The 19,807-nt window shown below is 50.7% G+C and overlaps 2 protein-coding genes across 2 annotated transcripts; both read right to left on the bottom strand.

Moving 5' to 3' along the window:
- Positions 1 to 513: 513 nt before the first annotated feature.
- Pglyrp1 (peptidoglycan recognition protein 1) lies at positions 514 to 3,607 on the bottom strand. Its single transcript, XM_046455653.2, has 3 exons — positions 3,156 to 3,607; positions 1,403 to 1,524; positions 514 to 956 (listed from the first exon to the last, which is right to left on the bottom strand). Exons 1-3 carry the CDS (start codon positions 3,440 to 3,442, stop codon positions 778 to 780), a joined length of 588 nt encoding a protein of 195 aa, XP_046311609.1. The 5' UTR covers positions 3,443 to 3,607; the 3' UTR covers positions 514 to 777.
- A 12,834-nt stretch (positions 3,608 to 16,441) lies between these two features.
- Positions 16,442 to 17,869, bottom strand: LOC124100138 (uncharacterized). The gene is made up of 3 exons (XM_046455466.1): positions 17,834 to 17,869; positions 17,050 to 17,466; positions 16,442 to 16,750 (listed from the first exon to the last, which is right to left on the bottom strand). Exons 1-3 carry the CDS (start codon positions 17,867 to 17,869, stop codon positions 16,442 to 16,444), a joined length of 762 nt encoding a protein of 253 aa, XP_046311422.1.
- Between the last annotated feature and the right edge of the window lie 1,938 nt (positions 17,870 to 19,807).

Here is a 19,807-nt window from a genome sequence, read left to right as displayed (position 1 = left end):
ATGACTGAAGGGTGGGGGTGGAGTGAAGAGAAAGGGGGAGGGGGTGTGTAATTGGGATCTGTGGGTATTTCTGGACATGTCTGGAGGCAGATGGGGGCTCAAGCTCAGGAAGAACTTCTACCTTCTCTCAAGCAATGCAAGGGGAGACCTGAGGAGTGGGAGCAAGCCATCCAGCTCCAAAGGAGTTCAAGCAGGATGTTCTGCACAGGATGTCTTTGGTGGTGTGGTGGGGAAGGGGTGTCTTGCAGCATGGTCCACTGCCTGGGAAGCCCCCTGAGCTGCTGGTGGTGACATCTGAACCTACTTGGTGCTGATTCCTGGGCTCTGACCTGAGACCTCTGGGTTCTGAGCTGTGATGTTGCTTCCGAGCTGGGATCTCCGGGGTCTTGGTTCAGGGTCGGGGCCTCTGGGTTCTGAGCACCATCAAGGGCAGAGTGCTGGGAGGAAGGGTGATGCTGGGACCTCGTGGGAGGGAGGAGCTGGGCATGTGGGGGGGGCAGTTCAGGAACACAGTTGGAGTTGCGTTTATTTATTTATATATGTGGAGGTACTGGGGATTGAACCTAGGGGTGTTCTCCCACTGAGCTATATCCCCAGGCCTTTTTATTTTATTTTGAGACAGGATCTCATTAAGTTGCCCAGGCTGGTCTTGAACTTGTGATCCTCCTGCCTCAGCCTCTCAAGCTGCATCTTTATTGGAGGAGGAGGAGGAGGAGGCAGGGGTTTTCCCAGCTCTTTGGGAGAGAGGCATGGGGCAGGGGGCTGACAAGCAGGGCCTCACTCGCGGTAGTGTGGCCAGTTCTGGATGATTGCATAGAGCTGGTCACCTGGAGAGAGTGTCTGCTGCACATCCCGGTGTCCTTTGATCTCATAGTCAGGTCTCAGGGCTCCTATAGCCACGCCGCAGGCCATCAGACTCTGGGCTGCCCGGATGGCCCGTGGTGGGGGCACCCGCTCTGGAGGGATAGATGCAGAAGTTAGTCTGGGGCTTCCTTGAAGGACAGAAGTAGTATAGTACGAGGTAGGGTGAATGGGGCCCTCTCTGGCCTGTTTGCTCCTTCATGAAAGGAGATAGTAATGGCAGCTACTTTATGGAAAACCCAAGGAACATCCCTAGAAGCCTTAGCAAGCACTGGCTGCCCTAATCATTATTGCTTATTCTCCCTCCTCTGTGTTCTGCCCATGCTGATAGCCAGCACCCACATCTGGACTGGGTGTATAGATCAGCTACTCCTCCTTCCCACCCTGCGGCTCCCACCATTACTCAAGGAGTAGATGAGGCTCAGGAAATGGAATCCTTTACCCGAGGTCACAGACCTTGTAAGTGGCAGAACCTCTCAGCCACCTTCCACCTGCTGCCCCATTCCCTGAGCCCATGCCAGCCTTCTGGACAGTGACTCACCCATGTAGTTGCCCATGAAGGTGATGCCAATGGAAATGGGGTTCCAGGTGGGGCCTGTGTGTTCTCCCTTGATGTTCCAGCCGCGGCCCTCATATACGAGCCCATCTTCTCCAATCAGAAAGCTGCGTGGGGGGGTCAGACTTGATGAGGAGGAAGGGCTTCCCTCCTTCATTCATCCCACCCTGTTCCTGCCACAGCACGTTCAATTTCCAGTACCCCCTCCTCATTCTCTAGTTTTCCACAAGAACAATCACTGTGGCCCCTGCCACATGCCAAGCACAGCTCTGTGTGTACCTTTTTTTTAAAATTCCCATACAATCCATGGGTCACTGCCACCCCACATTATAAAGAGATTTGGGGGAGTGGGCACTCCTGTCCAAGGTCACAGTCAGGCAGAGCCAGAGTTTTGCTCGGGTCTCCAGGATGCCCATCCTCATGGTCTTATTTCTTGTTCTTCCTGCCTGCCTTTTGGATTTGTTGAACCCTTACTTTGCTGAACCCTCACAAGACCACCCTCTGAGGTGTCTTTGCCACATTAAGCTGAAGAGCAAAGACTCAGAAAGCCACATGATTTTCACAGGGTCCTGCCCCTATAGGCACTTGCCCCTCGGAATCAGGGGCTCAAGGGTTGGGATCACATCTGCTTCTTTGGGGTTTCCAATCCTGGCAGCAGATCCTAAAGATTCACTCATTGAACACGTCTTGACTGAGCAAGTCTGACCGGCACCAGGGAATTCACTGGAAGGTCACACCTTGGAACTGCATTATCTTCGGACTCAGCTCTCTGGGTCACAGAGTCACTGAGGATACACAGAATGTTGGAACTTCTGAATCCAACTCCTGGATCTGCCCTTTATGAAGCCAGCTCACAGGATCTGCCTTTACAGAGACTAGAAATACTCTAATGATGCTGGCTGTGGGGACTGGCCCGTGATGGTTCTGTCACGGGCTCTGTGTGTTTATTGCCTGGATGCATCTAATTTCCCCCTCCCCTCCGTGGTTCCCTCTCAGAGTAAAAACCAAAGTCCTCACTGGCCCACCAGGCCCCTTCCAGTGTCCCGCCATTCTGCCATTCAGGTGTGATCTGCCCACTGGGCTTCAAAGCATTTGCCCCTGTTCCCCCTGCAGCTTCCCTCAGCCCCCCATCCCAGAGCCATCCTCTCAGGTCCTTTCCTCCAGCCAGCCTTCTGAAGGCGCCTCTGGGGAGTCTGGCTCCAGCTTCTGCACAAGACAGACACACAGTAGGTGCTTAATGTTCATAAGGCATGGGTTTTGGGCTCTTTCGATATGCTAAGTGCTTCCCGTGCATCTGGCCTAAGCCCAGTTCACTACAGAGAGGGGGGCTGAAGGGGAGAGGACCTGTCCTGGCTGGGGAGGGATCTGCTGGGTCTCAGGAAGCACTAAGCCCAGCCTGGCCTTACACTCCAGCCTCCTGACAAGGCTCCAGCCTCCTGACAAGGCGCCAGCCATTGTGAAGGGATTCCTTGGAGGAGGTGGAGAGGATCTCTGGTGCATGAGACAGTCTGTCTGCCCCCTCCTCTGGGCATCACAGCCGGGACCTGAGGTCCTCAGAGCATCTGCTGCTGTCTGCACCTACCTGTCCAGTCCTGGGTGGTGACCCTGGGAGAAACCACAACCCCCGAGAGCTCAGCCAGGTGGCTCCAGGACCAGATCTATAACCAGGTCCACCGGCTCACGACTGCACCCCTGTCCCCTACGGTCCCAGTTCAGCCTTGCCTCCCTCCGCACTCACTTGTACGCCACGTCGCACCAGCGCCTCGTGCTCGCGTGGTAGTGCTGTACGTTCTGGGCCTGCTGCCGGCAGGAGGCCGGGGTGTCGCAGTTGCTGCCCGCAGTGTGCGATATCACCACGTAGCGCACTGGCTGTCTCAGGGGCTGGGAGCACTCCGACGGCCGGGCCCCCCACTCACTCCGGGGCACGATGGGGCCGCAGCAGGCTGGGGTTTCTTTATTTTGAGCTGCTCCTAGTCCGAAGAGGGCGAGGAGGGCCCAGGCGAGCAGCGCGCAGGGGCGGGACATGGCCGGCAGGGCGCGCAGAGCGGGCTAGGACCTGGCAGCGGGCGGGCCACCTTTATCTGCTGGAGCACAGCAGCTGGGAAGTGCTTGCCTCACACCCCTGCAGGACTTCTTGGGTCAATCACGCGGAACCCCGGTTTCCAACTTCCTCCTTTGGTAGGGCCCCACAGGATGCGGTGTGGTCGGGCGGTGAATCTGGGTCAGGTGGGGATGGGCGCAGAGCCCTGGGCGCTTCGCTAGGGGCGGGTATTGGATAACTAACCAGGAACTTGCACAGGAGGGAGAGGGGCCCAGGGCCTTGGCACATCTCTTCCTTCCTGCAGGGACTGAGCTAACAAAGGTTCCCATTTAAAAAAATGCTTTTCACAGGCCCAAAGGCGCATTTAACCCTTGCAGCCATCCAAAGAGGTGAGTAATGGTCACAGCTGAATAAAATGAGGTTGGAAGAGGGACAATTAACAAAACATATAGGCAGGCCCTAGAGCCCAGTGGTCCCGAACTAGAATTCAGGACCAAGCTGCCCACCTTGGAATTCTGGGCACTTTCTGGTGTGTGAGCTCTGGCAAATGATGTAATCTTTCAGTGTTTCAGTTTCCCCATCTGCAATGCGGGGATGATAAGGTGAGGGTCTCAGCTCAGAGGGTTGGGGAGGAATTAAATGGGTTGAGCAGAATAGGGCTCTTGGATGTCTGGCACACAGTGACACATAAACATCACTGGGACCCAGACTCAGGTCTGCCCTTGGTAGTAAGCACCATGCCTTTCATGGGTGCCACTGGGAGCTCCATCCTGGAGAGGAGTCAACTGAATCCAGAAAGCAGCAGCCGCTTGCCTTGGCCTCTGAGTGGCTTCAGATCTCCTGTGGGGCAGAGGGCTTTCCCCAGACTCCTGCCCTGCCCGCATCTCCTTTCCCAGGCCTTCCCTGGAGCACATGGAGAACTTGGGGCAGACTGTCTGGCTTCCTCTTCCTGTTTTCCTTCCACTTTAGTGAATCTTTAAAAAGTTTAAAAAATGCCCTCTGTAATCCCAGCAACTTGGGGGGCTGAGGCAATTATGTCTGAGGCCAGCCTCAGCAAGTTGGTGAGACCCTGTCTCAAAGCAAAATAAAAAGGCCTGGGGTGTAGCTCAGTCAGTGGTAGAGGGCTTCTGCGTTCAACCCTCAGTCCCCATATTAAAAAAAAAAAAAAAAAACTTTCAAGAAACACACTAGTTGTAACAAATTGAATTCTGCAGAGGTTAATTGCCCTCTCCAGCTCTGCACACCTGAGGTCCCCAATGAGGGATGAGGGTGTACTTTTTCCTGCACATTTTCCATGCTCATGTAAATTATATTCACAGTCATGATAGCACCAAAATGACACACCAGGCAGCTCTAAGCACGACAACTCTAAGTACCACAGAAATTGTCCCATGCTCACAAGAGGCTTGTGAGGTACATATTATTTTACCACCTTTCACAGTTGAGGAAACAGGAGTGCAGGTTACCACACCCAGGGAGGAGATGGTGAAGCCAGGGTTTGGCCCCCTGCTTCCTGCCTCCAGACATAGGGTTCTTAATCAATTCTACTTCCTGTAAGCTTGTATAAGGGCATCAAAACCAACCAAATCAAAATCAGATGCATCAGCTTTCCCCCTCCTTTTTGTGGTGCTGGAGATTGAACCCAGGAGTGCTACCCACTGAGCCACATCCTGAGCCCTTTTTAAAATTTTAATTTGACACAGGGTCTGGCTAAGTTCCTGAGGCTGGTCTTTGAACTTGTGATCCTCCTGCCTCAGCCTCCCCAGTTGCTGGGATTATAGGCATGTGCCACCATGCCCAGCCTCTGTTCACCTTTTGTCACCTGGTATTTCACGTGTATCCTCCAGGGCAAAGTGGCCATTGTTCATGAATTCCTCCTAGAGTTGCACAGTATTTCCTGGTGTAGTGCAGCACTGTTGATGTACTCTTTTTTGGAAGGTTCTCTGGTCCTTTTTCCACCTTGTGCTGCCCAAAGTGTTCAGTGTCCCTATACACTAGAGCATTTATAAATATATTATAAAGACAGACTTGTTAAATCAAAAGTACATATTTAATAGATTTTACTACATTGCTTTCCCCGCAAAGACTATTAACAATTCACATTTCCACCACTGATGTATTGGTGCTTTCTCATCCCCACCCTTAAAGCAGGTGCTATTATTTCTCAAATTTATAGACACAAAGTGATATCTCTTTGGAACTTCAATTGACATTTTTATGACCAACCAGGAGATTGAGGAGTTTTCTGTGTGTTGTCCCTTTGGATTTGCCCTTCTGTCAATACCTGTTTGTATTCATTGTCCATTAAAAATAATCTGGTTGTCTTTTTGTTATCAATTTGTGAAACAAAGAATACCATCACTAAGATTATTGACTTGTCAGGTATGTGTGTTTTATGTGTCTCAGTTCTTTTTAGAAGCAATAAAGAATAATATGCATATGGAAAAATGTATAAATGCACTTTTAACAGATTTAATAGATTTGATAGAATAGAGTTTATGGACTTAATAGAATTGATTGCACATACAATTAATTTTCACAAAGTGAATCCCCCCATGTATGAGCACCTAAATCAACAAATAGAACACATGTAAAAGTTTCATAGATACTGCCAATGCCATCTCCAAAAGGGTTTTGTATTTCTTTTCCCCAGCAACAGAAATACATGCTTTACCAATCCAAGGAATGATATCTCAAAGTTTATTTGCATTTTCTTGAACATTAGAGAGGCATTTGTCTTTTTAATGTATTTCTGGCTGTTTGTATCCATGTTTTGTGAACTGTCTATTCATCTCTTAATATTTTTTCTATTGGGTTGTCTGTCAAATATTTTCCTCCAATCTGTTTTAAAAATCCAATTTCTTTTATGATTTCTGTGTTTCCTCTTTTAAGAAGACTTTCCATACCATGATTATAAAACTTTTTGTGTTTTAAAAAATATTGTTGTTCTGCATTTTACTTTTAGAACTTTACTCTGCTCTCATTTATGTTTCCATGTGGTGTGAGGTAGGGGTCTAACTTTGTTTCTAAATGGCTGACCATTTACTCCAGCATCATTATTATATAGCTGGACTTGGTTTTAAGTTTCATTCTTCCCACTTATTAGCAGGATGACCTTGGGCAACATTTCACACAGTTGACCCCCTCCTTCTTGAAATGGTCACTTCTCTAGCTTCTGTGATGCAAGACTGTCTTGGTTTTCCTTTGGCTTTTGTGTGGTCTTTTTTTTTTTTTCTTTCTTTCAGACTTATTTTTCTGCCCCGGATCATATACTCTTCTGCTGCTGCAGGGGGATCTTATCTACATTCTGCCTTCAGCTACCACTGAGATGCAGATGACTCTAAGGTTTATTTTATTTATTTTTATTTTTTTTTTGGTACTGAGAGATTTAACCCAGGGGTGCTTTACCACTGAGCCATATCCCAATCCCCCTCTCCCCCTTTTTTGGAGACAGGGTCTCACTATCTTGCTTAGGGCCTCACTAAGTTGCTGAGGCTGGTCTTGGACTCGAGGTCCTCCTGTCCCAGCCTCCTGAGCTGCTGGGATTGCAGGCATGTGCCTTCACACCCTGCAACTGTGAGATTTTTATGTCTAGCCTCAGCTGAGTTCTGGATCTGTATGTCCACCTGCCTACTTGACATCCTACCACCTCCAGCAGATGATGGCTGGAGATATTCTCCTTCAAATTAGTCCTCTTTCAGGGGTCCCTATACAAGGGGATGATATCAGCATCTATCTGTTACAGAAACCATAAATCTGAGCACCTTCCTTGATCAATTTCTATTCTTTCTCCTTTTGTACCTTTAGCACCTAACACAATGCCCTGCACATAGCAGGTGCTCAACAAATAGTTACTGGATGGTTGAATGAATATACAATCCTCCTCCAAGTCACGTTGCTGTTACCTCCAAATATCTTAGGCATTGGACTGCTTCTGTATGTTCCACTTCCTCCACTCTGTCTAATCACCATCTCCTCTCACTTGGATTTCTCTCCCTGCTCCTCAGTGATCTCCTAGTATGCACTCTTGCCCTGTGAGGCCAAAGTTCAGATCTGGTCAAGTCTTTTCTGAAAGTCATCTTCAAAATGAGTCACATCTCTTGTGATTTCTCATGATCTGTAGGATAAATCCTGAGCTCTTTGCCATGACTGACAGCATAGACTGCTCTTACCACAGCCGTGCCTGAGACCCCCAGCCACCCTGTCCTTACTACACTTGAATATATGTGGTCTGCCCTGTAACCACGGGGACTTTGTACATACCCTGTACAAATTCTAAATAGGGGAAACTTGAGAAATCAGGAACTTTGTCCCTCAGCTTTAAGATTACAAAACACTGAGCTAGCTTTTTGTAAAAGGACAGGGACATTAGCATATCAGATTCCTTATGGGTCCTAAGAATATGAACATTAGCCAGATGGGGTGAAGTCTCCCCTTGTTAGAGTTTGATTTATTCTGTATTCTGCCAGCGTAAAAGGAAGCATGCCTTATAGGCATTTACTGCAGCTTCAATGGGTAATTTTTATATATTACATTCAATCCTGAGTCTATATTACTGTGTATGTTTTTAATGAGAGAAATTACTTCCTATATGTTTTAGAAAGTTGAATTTTTTTTTTTTTTGAGAGAGAGAGAGAGAGAGAGAGAGACATAGGGAGAGAGAAGAATTTTTTTTTAATATTTATTTTTTAGTTTTCGGCTGACGCAACATCTTTGTTTGTATGTGGTGCTGAGGATCGAACCCGGGCCTCACACATGCCAGGCGAGCACGCTACCGCTTGAGCCACATCCCCAGCCCCCAAGAAAGTTGAATTTTAAAATCTCTAGCCCACCAGCTGCCTTTACCTCACATGTTGTCTTAGTTTAGCTCGTGTGAGAACTCAGATTCTCCCGGAGTTGGTAAAAACATTTGTTTTCTTTGTTGTATCAGAAATGATAGAAATAATCTTAAATGAAGGTGACATTTAACTACAAAGTGGCATCTTGATTTTTTTGATGTCCCTAAGCCTAGAATGCTCTCCTCCTCCTCTCCCATCCTAGTTGTGACCTATGTTCCTTCCATGTTCCCTCCTTAAGGGGACATGCTCCTTTCTAGTATGTCAGAGTAGGAAAAAATCCCTCTGTTTTCTCCACACCATTTCCTCTCTTACTATTATCACAACTGTAGCTTTTTATTTGCCGGTTTTCTTCTTTGGTCAATTTCTATCTTTCCTAGTGTATAATGATGTCTATACATAGGGTCATCATTTAATTTATTGTCCAAATGCCAACTCTGAGAGCAAAGGAGGAAGCTATGAATACCTATTCTGGGTCAATGGTCAAGTTAGACTGTCTTAGATAGTCCCAGATGTATCACTGTCCCAGTTAAAGACAAAGAGGGGACGGCCATTTCCCCCTCGCCATTACAAACCCGGTCCCTAGTGCACATCCTAGGTGGTGATCTGTGCAGGTGAGTCACACACACACAGATCTGTTCTCAGTTTCCCCATCTGTGCATTGGGACTTAGCGACAGTCCCTCCCCCACAGGACTGTTGCCTGCATCAGGGCTGCCCCTCATCTGTGGGCTCCTGGACAAGAATTCAGGGAGGGAACACATGTAATTGATTAAGTGGTGACACTTACACATCAAGCTAACAGCTGCTAAACGACATCTGATCTACCCCCTGCACCAACACACCTTCAAAAAGACAAAACACAGGTGCCAGACGACAGCCCATATCAAATGACTGGACAGCGCAGATTCTGAGTGGACTACTCTTCTATCAAAGCCTGTGGCTCTCTCTGGAGCTGGGGTAGGCGACCGGATGTGGGTAGCTTTTGTTGACTCACCTGGCCACCATCTGTCAGCTCTTTTCTGAGCAATGTGGGAACACAGGTGAGAAAGGCCGTTTCTTCCTCCTCATTGAGGGGGAGAACTGCCCTCTCGCCTGCCCTCACCTGAGCTAACTCAGGTAATCTCTCTTTCCAGGTGCTCCCAGCCCCCCACTGTAGGCAGCACCCTTTTCAGTTCCTTAGAAGAGCCAGAGGCTAGAAGAACTTGTTGGCATTTAGAATTCTTAGACAATTTAAAATTTTGCCCAGAGGCAGCTTCTGGCTCCCAACTTGCAGTTCTCTTTGTCCCTAAATCCTTGGCATCCTTCCCCACAGTGGAGGTGAGGGGCTCCTGGGCACACCACAACTTGCACCAGTTCTGGGCATAGCCCCAGTGACAGGTGCCCTTTGGGTTTAGGAATCACACCTGACCCTCTTCCATCACAGATTCGGGGAAGAGGCTGGTGCAGGTTCTGGAAGGAGGCTTGGGGCTGTCTGTATGGGCAATTCCAGGATCTGGAGATCCAGAAAGGGACTGGGGCTGGGGTTGTGGCTTAATGGTGGAGTGTTTGCCTAGGACTGTGAGGCACTGGGTCGGATTCTCAGCACCACATTAAAAAGGAAGGAAGGAAGGAAGCGAGGGAGGGAGGAAGGAAACAGAAACGGCACGGGCACATCTCTTTGCTGGTAAGGACTCCTTGCTCTGTGGGGGACACTCAGGCTTGAATCTAAAGGCAGAATTGATGTGACTTCTATTCCATTCCATTACTTATTGAAGTTTCGGTACTCACAGGTAGCAGTGGGGAAGACAGGCAATAAATGAAAAAAACTGGTAAGTGTTCACACAGATACGCTACATTTCACGTGAATGGCGCGGTTAGCGTGGTAGTGGCAGGTGACAAGCTCCCAGGGAGGCTCTATCATCAATTCTGACCCTGGGCTTGGGCTTGGGCTTGGCTCCGGGGAAAAGAAGCCTCGTGGTTCCCTGCAGTTCCCTCTTCCACCGCCAGAGCGCGCCGTGGGCATTTGTCCTCCCCGCAGCTCTGTCCAACACCCGCTGGTGCAGAGACCGCCTCGGCCTGGCAGGGCGCCTTCTGTGATTTCCCTGAGGTCCGCCTCCCCCAGGGAGCAGTCTGCTCCGGTCAACAGTAGTAAGGACCACAGTGTGAAATACCAAGAGCCGAGGGCTACCGGGTTTATGCTGCTGTCCACAGTATTTCAGTCCCTCAGGGGCAGGGTGAGGAGCGGAGGCTGCTCCAGCAGATGGCCCCGCGCGAGCAGAGGCACAGAGGAGAGGAGGCCGGTGTGTCTGCAAGTACAAGAGGCTGGTGTTGCCGGGGTGTGAAGGGCAGTGAGGCAGCTGGCCAGGCCAGCGGAGCCAGACCACTCCTGGGCTTGCCGGGCATTATAAGGGTCTGCACTTCATGCTGTGGGCCCCAGGGAGCCATGGAAGAGCATTTCAGGAAGTGATGCGCTTCACTTAGCTTTTTTTTTTTTTTGTACCAGGGATTGAACCCAGGGGTGCTTAACCACGGAGCCACATCCCCAGCCCTTTTTTAGGTTTTATTTTGGGACAGGGTCTTGCTAAGTTGCTGAGGCTGTACTCACACTTGCAATCCTCCTGCCTCAGCCTCCTGTGTAGCTAGGAACCTCTCCATCTTTTGACATGGAAAATAACTCTATCACCTGAGTTTCCTCTTTGAGCTGACCCTAAATATACCTAAATATGTATAAGGTAACAGAGTTACCTTATGTTACATGAGCTGGAAGGAGCTTCACAAAAGCCAGCCCAAACTGGTGAGAGCCATGGAGGGTCAGGAGTAGAGGAAGGTGAGCTCTGACCCAGGCTTTCATGAGATTCCTGGGGCGTGGTGGGAGGTAGGTGCCCAGTGAGAAGTGCCTGCAGGGGTTCAGGTGAGACTGGTAATGGCTCATTGTCCAAATGCCAACTCTGAGAGCAAAGGAGGCTGCTCTGAATATCTATTCTGGGTCAATAGGCACAGGAAGACTGTCTCAGTCCCAGATGTAACACTGTCCCATTTAAAGATAAGGAAGGGACGGCCATTTCTCCCTCACTATTATAAACCCGGTCCCTAGTGCACATCCTAGGTTGTGATCTGTGCAGTTGAGTCACACACATGGATCTGTTCTCAGTTTCCCCATCTGTGCATTGGGACTTAGTGACAGTTCCTCTCCCACAGGGCTGTTGCCTGCATCAGGGCTGCTCCTCATCTGTGGGCTCCTGGACAGAGTACAGGGGAGGGAATACATGTAGTTGATTAAAGTGGTGAAACTTACATATTACACTAACAGCTGCTAAATGACATCTGGTCTACCCCCTGCACCAAGGACACACCTTCAAAAACAAAACAGAGAGGGAGAGAGGTACCAGGCAACAGCCCACATCAAACGACTGTGGACAGCGCAGATTCTGAATGGATCACTCTTCTATCAAAGCCTGCGGTTCACTCTGGGGAGCTGGGGTCAGAGGCGGGAAGGGGGTGGGTGGCTTTTGACTCATCTGGCCACCATCTGTCAGCTGTTTTCTGAGCAAGTGGGAACACAGGTGAGAAACACTGTTTCTTTCTTCCTCCTCATTGAGGGGAAGAACTGCCCTTCTACAAGTTGCTGTTAAGTGTGAATGTTAGATATTTGAGTCTGGACTTGGGGACCAACATCCAGGCTTGAGATATAAATTTGGGAGTCGTCAGTGAGTAAGTGACATTTAATTATGTGTGACTAAGAGGGGTTCCTAAGGAAGCAGGTGTAGATAGAGAAGAGTTCTGAAGGCTGAGGCTGTACATTCCTACTTGGAAGGTAAGGGCAGGAATCAGCAAAGGTACCAGGGAGGAGCAGGGCTATGTGGTGGCCAGGAGGCCAAGTGAAGGGTGAATTCGAGGATGAGGGAAAGACTCAGGGTGCCAAATGCTGCCCAGAGGCCAAGCCCAGTGTAAACTGAGAACTGGCCACCAGAGCTAGCAATATGGAGATTGTCAGTGATCTATCTTATTCATTTATAGTGCTGGGATAAAAATCTGGTCCACACACAATCTAGGGAAGTGCTTTTCCACTGAGCTGTATCATCAGTCCAGTTGTACAATCCTTTTTTTTTTTTGAGGGGTGTACCTGGGATTGAACTCAGTAGCACTCAATCACTGAGTCTTGTTTGCATTTTATTTAGAGACAGGGTCTCACTGAGTTGCTTAGCACCTCGCTTTTGTTGAGGCTGGCTTTGAATGCAAGATTCTCCTGTCTCAGCCTCCCATGCCACTGGATCAATTGTCTAATCTTGAAAGAGCACTTTTGCTGGGCACAGTGATGCACTCCTGTAACCATTCACTCAGGAGGTTGAGGCAGGAGGATGACAAGTTTGAGGCTAGCAAGACCCTGTCTCAAAATTAAAAAAAAAAAAAGGAAGACTGAGATTTGAGCTCAGTGGTGGTAGAGCACTCTGCGGTCAATCCCCAGTGCTGAAGTGGGGGGAAGGATTTTGGGTGGTGTGGTGAGGGTGATGGCTAATTGAGTGTGTTCAGGAGAGGGTTTAGTGAAGATGGTCCTCTCTAGCATTCAAGCAGAGACATTGGTGGTATCTGGAAGGGAGTTTGGGGTCACATGAGGCTTATTTAATCAAGGAAATCTAACAGTATGTTTCTGTGCTATAAAACAGGAGATTGAGGCGGGTGGGACCCAGAGCACAAGTGGAAGGGGACTAAGGGGCCTGGGTCCTGCAGCGGCAGGGGAGGGGATGCAGGGCTGCTGCAGGCATGAGGAGAGCTGTAGGGTCAGGAGACGTGAACATTCTCTGTTGTGGTCTCAGTAGAGCAGGAAGCTGGGTCACGGGTGACGGGGAGATGCTGGGTTAGGGGACAAGAGATATAAACTTGGGAGTCTTCAGGGTCTCATTGGGGACGGGGAAATGTTGACAAGTAGAGCCAACCTGAGATTGCTGGTGATGAAACTGGAGTGAGGCAGGCCCTGGGGTGTGTTTCTCTGGTCCTGCTTTTGTGAGCAGTGGCCAGCTGGTCTTAGGTGAGGTCCCGCCATGTGTCATGAGATCAGGGTCCACACTGGGCATTATGGGCAAATTAAAAAAATATTTTTAGTTGTAGATGGATACAATGCCTTTATTTTATTCATTCCCACATAATGCCTTTTTAAAAATTCATTTATTTTTATGTGGTGCTGAGTATCAAACCCAGTGCCTCACATGGGCTAGGCAACCTCTCTACCACTGAGCTCCAGCCTCAGCCCATGGTCAGTGTTTTAAAGGAGGTTGAACATGAGCTGTAAGCAGGATTGAGCAGGGAAGGACAGGGGCTGAGTGTCAGGGACATCTGGGGCAGGGGTGAGGAGGGAACTGGGGACAGGGAAGGGAGAGACTAGATCAGGGCAGACAGTGGCATGGTTGGGAATGAACTGGAGAGACAGTTTGAGAGGCAGGATTCAGAGCACTGGGAGGGGAGGGGAGGGGAAGTATAGGGGACACCCAGGTCCCGAGCCCAGGAACCAGATGAAGGTGTGGTTTCACCTAGGATATGGTGGTTGTGGGATGCTCACTGAGTGTAGTGGCTGTTGCTGCTTGTGTCCCAACCCCCAGCCCTTCAGTATGTGACCTTCTCTGAAAATAGGTCATTGGAGATGTCCTTAGTTAAGGTGAGGTCATGCTGCAGTAGGGTGGGCCCTTGATCCCAAATAATTAGTGTCCTTGTAAGAAGAGGACAGAGGGGCTCAGACTGCAGAGGGCTGAGAGGCAGAGGCAGGAGCAGTGCAGCCTCAAGCCAGGGAAGGGCCAAGGCTCTTGGAAGCGGGAGGCCTCCCACATCTTGATCTCAGGTGCCGGCCTCCGGGACCAGGCGTCCATTTGTTTTGTTTGTTGGTTTCTTCTTTCTTCCACTGGAAATTGACCCCAAGGGCACTCTACTGCTGAGCTACATCTCCAGCCCTTTTTATTTTTTCTTTTAAGACAGGGTCTCACTAAGTTGCTGAGGGTCTCCCAAAGTTGCTGAGCTGGCCTTGAACTTGAGTTTCTGTGAGGGTGGATGCATCACTGTGCCTGGCCGGTTCCTTTGTTTGGAACCACTGGGCTTGTGGCACTTTGTGACAACAGCCCTAGGAGACGAATTGCTGGGCTGCAGGCTCCCTGGGAGTCTGGGGGGAGAGGCTAGGGCCTTGGTTCCTCAGCTCCCTGAGTGTCCCCAGTTCTAGTTCAGACAATAATTGTTGAATAAATGACTCAATTCATTACCAAAAAATTTGATGATCGTGATTTGTCTGTCTCCAACCCTGAGCCTCTCCAGGGTGTCCATCACTTCCAGAAATTTCACCTTGGATGCCCCCAGGTACTATGTATCCTCCATTCCCCAGCTGACTCAGCATCTGCCCTTTCTCACTTTTGCAGATCTACACCCCCCCCCCATCCTGAGTCCTGAGTATTTTCCTGAGCACTGAGCATGAGTAGTTCTCCCAAGTACTGAGGACACCATCCATTGCTTTCCATAACCACTGCCCACACCTTGTCAGGGATCAGTCCCTTTAAACTGTCACTCAGTTGAGAGGCCATTGGCCTAGATATGAATCAGAAAGGGGTGCCCTTCCTCCAGTGGGCAGAGCAGGAACAGCAGGACCCCTGCTGGGTGCTCTTGTGTAGGACTCCCCCTGCCCGCCATGCCGGCACCCCAGCTCTGAACTTGGGCTTCTTTTATTTTCCCCCACTGTTTGGTTCCACCTGGGAGTCAGGCTCCTGGGGGCAGAGCTGCGTATTCAGAGGAGCTGTGAGTGGAGGACTTAGCTGGGGTCTTTGGTTCTCCCTGTAACCAGTGTCTGGATGAAGAATCCACAGAGTCCACGGGTGGATTTGAGCGTCTTGAGAACGAACACTAAAGGCCAGGTTCTCTCCAGGGTCAGCAACATCCTGAACTCTCTGCGCGCCCCACCCCGTCCTCCACTCTGATCTTCTGTCCTAGCCAGCTTCCTGCACATTCTGCAAACACACCAGGTTCCCAGTGCCACCTCAGGACCTTTGAACTTGCTCTCCCTCTGCCAGGAATGCCCTCCTCCAGATACTCTGTTGGTCCCGCCTTTCATTTGGACTCTGTTCAGATGTGACCCACTGACCACCACCCTCTTCCATTCTCCCTCTGCTACCCGACCTTGTTGTCCTTCACTGGGCTTCTCACCCTCTAACATTATTTTAGCACCCTCCACTAGAATGTCAGCTCCACGAGGTGACCCTGACCTTGTCTGTTTTGATCCCACTGTTTCCCCAGTGCCCAGAACAGTGGCACCTAAGAGATACCCAATAAATAATTGTGCAACAAGGGAATAGAAACCCAGTGATACTACACGCAGCATTTTGTGCTGGTGTGTGTGTTTCCTGGGAGGGACCATATTTTTCAATACTTCTTCAGAACTATCCAAAAGTCAGGTTTTGCAGGGTGGGATGAGAATCCACAGCCAGGGCATGGAAAGGGAATATGAGGTCAAGGTGGAGGCTGTGGAGGAACTTGGGAACTGGACACCTGTGGACAGGGCTGGAGAGGAGCCCTGCATCCCTTCCCACCCCACCTCCTGCTTCCTGGGATTTGGGGTAAATACAGCTCCTGGGCATCCTCCCCTATCTCCAAGGGCAGGGCCAGGAGACAAGGCAGAAGCACAAGGACTTCAAGGACAAGTCAAAACGATCTTTATTCAACAGAGCTTAATGCCAAGGCCTTCCATTCTGAGCCCAAAAGCAATCAATTTGTTGGGCTGCATTTGTGTAAAATAAATAAATAAATAATAATAAAGAAATAAGCAATTAACTTAAAATCTGACCAGGGCTCTTTTTATTCCCCTTGCAGTTGCCTGGCATGTGGGAGGCCCTGGGTTCCACCCTCAGCACCACATAAAAATAAATAAATAAAGGAATTGTGTCCATCTATAACTAAAAAAATATTACTAAAATAAAACAAAATCTAGGCAGTTGCCATTCCCATCCAGGCACGCAGACTCTTTCCTGTGGGAGCTTTGCAAATTTAACTGTTGGAGGATGAAAAAGTCACCTCTCATGATTTGGGGGTGGGGAGGAGGTGGCAGGGAGATGCATCTCACTGCGGGAACTGGAGTTGGGGACAGCAGCGGAGTGAAATGGGTTGAAGAACGGAGAACAACAAGGGAGCATGAGAGTGTCCGCTCACTGGAAGGCCGCACTCCAGGTAGCCTGGGAAGACACAGGATCCCTCCAGTGTGGTCCAGTCCCTTGCCTCAGCTCCTGGCGATAGGCGATGAGGCAGGGAGGAATGAACAGCGTGGTCCCTGCTGCCTCCGTGGGTCTGCAGGTGCTGAAGGACCAGGGAAGGTGGGTGTGGAGCCAGCGCCCATTCTCAAGTTCTCGGTGGGAGCGTCGGGCCAGCTTGTCACCCACTCCAAATTCTGAGGCCAGTTTGGAGAAGCACACGGGGTCCTGTGGGGCCAGGGATCCGGGGTTCCCCCAGGCCTGGGGCTGAGAAGTCAAAGGAGCAGGGCTAGTGCTACCAGCAGGCCCCAGAAGGACTGAAGTTCTGAGACCTGTGGCCCAGAGACAGCCACGGGGGCGGGCGGGAGTGCTCAGCGCAGGGCTCCTGCGCCAGGCCTGGCTGCCAGCAGCCTCCGTTATTTGGGGATCCAGCAGGGATGGAGTGCTGGGGGCCAGGGATCCCAGGGCTGTGGGAGTGGGAGGGAGGGTGGAGGGACTGGGTGGGGCTGATCCGGGAGGGGTGCGGGGTGCGGGCGGTGGGCACCTCATGGTCCTCAGTGCTTGACCTTGCGGCCGGCTGAGTTGCGTCCACTGCGGCGGTAGAGGGACTGCTGGTTGCCGTTAAGAGGGCAATACTTGAGAGTGTGGGCCTGGCCCCCGGTGGCGCCGCACAGGGGACACACGTAGTGCCTCAGGATGGGACACAGCACCACGCCCTCGGCTGTCTTCAGCTTGTGGGAGGAGTAGACGTGGCGGGACTCCCCGTTGTGCTTGCAGAAGTTGCAGAGGGCAGTCCCCAGCCCCTGATCCTGCCCCAGCTGGGGGCCAGGTCCCTGCTGCTCCAGCTCCTCTGCCTCCAGCCTCTGGCTCCTGCTCTGGGTCAGAGTCAGCACCACCTGGTTCAGGTTGAGGTAGTCCTTCCACATGTCAAAGGGTGGCAGCTCCTGGCAGGGGGCGGCTGGAGGGGGGCTGGGCCTGAGGACCTGTGGGCAGGAGCAGCAGTGTTTTGTGGAGCAAAGGAGCTGCACCCCCTTTTATACTCCCCAGAGCCCCCTTCTAAGCAAAGTGGAGTTTAGATTTAAAGGGCCCACTCCTGCCTATGACCCCCATTTGACTCTGGTCTCCCACGGAGGTCCAGAAGGCGGTCATTTCCAGGTCCTGGTCCTGTTGCCTCTAAGGTGCTGTGAGTCCTCTGCAAAGGCCCTTCCACTCCCTGGGCCTCAGTTTCCCTGTCTGCTCAATTAGGATATATGGTTTTTAATGCCCTGACCATCCTCCTTTCTCCAAGGCTGGAGGGTGATCCCTCTGAATACTCCAGAGCCATTGCTATTCTTTATAACTGTCCCTTACTGTGAGCCAGACACTGGGCGGCACAGTCACCTGCATGATCTGACTTAGTCCTCACAATATTTCCATGAGGGCCACAGTCATGATCTTGTTTTATGGATGCTGACTGAGGCTCTGGAAGGGAAACTCATTGGCCCATGGTCACACAGCATGCAATTGGCAGGAGTGGGCCTGTGGAACTCCAAAGCAAGTCCTTCTTAAACCTTTTTATCAATCCTAAAGTGGAAGCCACTTTTCCCCTCTTGCTATACTGGGAATGAAACCCAGGGCCTTGAGCATGCTAGGCAAGTACTAGACCGCTGAGTTACATTCTGAACTACTTTTGTGTGTGTGTGTGTGTGTGTGCATGTGCTTGTGAATGTATGTGCTCTAGGGATTGAACATAGGGCCTTGCCCATGCTAAGCATGCACTTTACCACTGAGCCACACCTCCAGACCCAGAAGGAGACACTTAGTCAAGGAATATTTATTGGGCATATGCTACAGTGCTCAGTGCACATGATCTCTTTGAATGTCAAGGAGGTGACAACGATTATTTACATTTTATAAAGGAGAAAAAGAGACTGTGAAGTTAAAGAATGTACTTAAGGTCACACAGTAGGGAAGAGGCAGAGTTGAGATTGACACCTATGTCTTATCTCCAGAAACACTGGAGAAGGGGCAGAGGACCCTGGCCGTGAGTTGAGCACAATTTTCCCATAGTTTGGAGAGGGGACAGAGAGCATCATCAATAAGTGCTCAGGAAGCAGCCCCAGGTTCAACCCTGGCTACTCCCTGCAGCTCTGAACAGCTGGTTATTTAACTCTGCCCAGCCTCAGTTTCCTCTTGTGTTGTTCCAAGATGATGTCAGCACCTGCCCCAGAGCACGGACTGCTGTTGTGATCACTAAGTCCCAGCACAGAGCCCGGCCTGGGCCAGGTGCTCATGAAATGGCACGATGGTGACTCAGGCACAATTAATGCAATAAGCCTAGGGACTCCCTTGCTGAAGGTCTCCTTGGGGCCAGTCCCATGCCCAGGGCTCTCATTGAACACCCCTTCCCCAGACCCTGGGAAGGAGGGTCTATTAAAAGTCCCATTGCACAGAGAGCTTGTCCCAAGTCATATATGGTCAGTAAGTGGTAAGGTGCAGCCAGGGCTGTCTGTCTCCAAACCCAGGCATCCTCCTGTCCCCTGTGAGTCTGCTGTGAGCCAAATGTAAGTGATCAGGGACAGCAGCAGAGCTTGGAGTGTCCTGCCTCATACAGGCAGAGACTGAGGTGGGACACCAGGGAGTGGGTGGTATCTGAGCCACACAGCTTTTACCGAGAAAAAGGAGAGCTGTTGGTCACTGATGGATGTCCTTGAAGGAAGCGTCCATGGTCTGCAGTGTGGAAGAATGAAGGGGACCCAGACAGGCATGGGTGTCCCATGCCAAGCACTTTGTTTAAGGTCATAGCAGTGACCTCTTCAACTCAGGGTTGAGCTATCTGGGTGCCTAGGGCCTGGCCCCTGCGACCCAGTGACCATTACTGCAGCTGTGCTGGGAAGACTGATGGGGTGGGTTTGAGGTCCCCGACTCCCCTGAACAAGGACACAGACTGGAGAATCCCAGATTCCGGGGCCCTCCCCGTGGGTTTCCTCCCCCACTCCCCTTTCTCTTCCATTTCTTCCCCCCCTGATTGTTTACTTCCAGACTCTGTTCTGGGGCTCCTCTGCCCTGCCTCCCTCTCCGATGTTTTTCTGGGGGAGTTAATTGGACCAGCCTCTCCACAGCGCTTTTTCTGCTGGGCCCGCAGCTCTGGGAACCCAGAGGGCCCACTGCTGGCCGCCCACGCCGTCTGGTTACTCCTGAGTTTGCTCTGGGCTTGACGCCAGCTGAAAATAGCCCCTGGGGTTCAGAGAGGCGTGGGAGGGGCTGAGGTTAGAAATCCTGGGAGCAGGGAGAGACAACACCAGCCAAGACTTGCAAAGACCGCAAAGGTGTTCATCATCGTTA

Source organism: Marmota monax, unplaced genomic scaffold (assembly GCF_021218885.2).
Source record: "Marmota monax isolate L192 unplaced genomic scaffold, Marmota_monax_Labrador192_F-V1.1 WCK01_AAM20220418_F8-fsc00149, whole genome shotgun sequence".
Taxonomy (NCBI): Eukaryota; Metazoa; Chordata; class Mammalia; order Rodentia; family Sciuridae; genus Marmota; species Marmota monax.
Note: the sequence above shows the minus strand (reverse complement) of the source record. Positions and strands in the feature narration are given on the sequence as shown.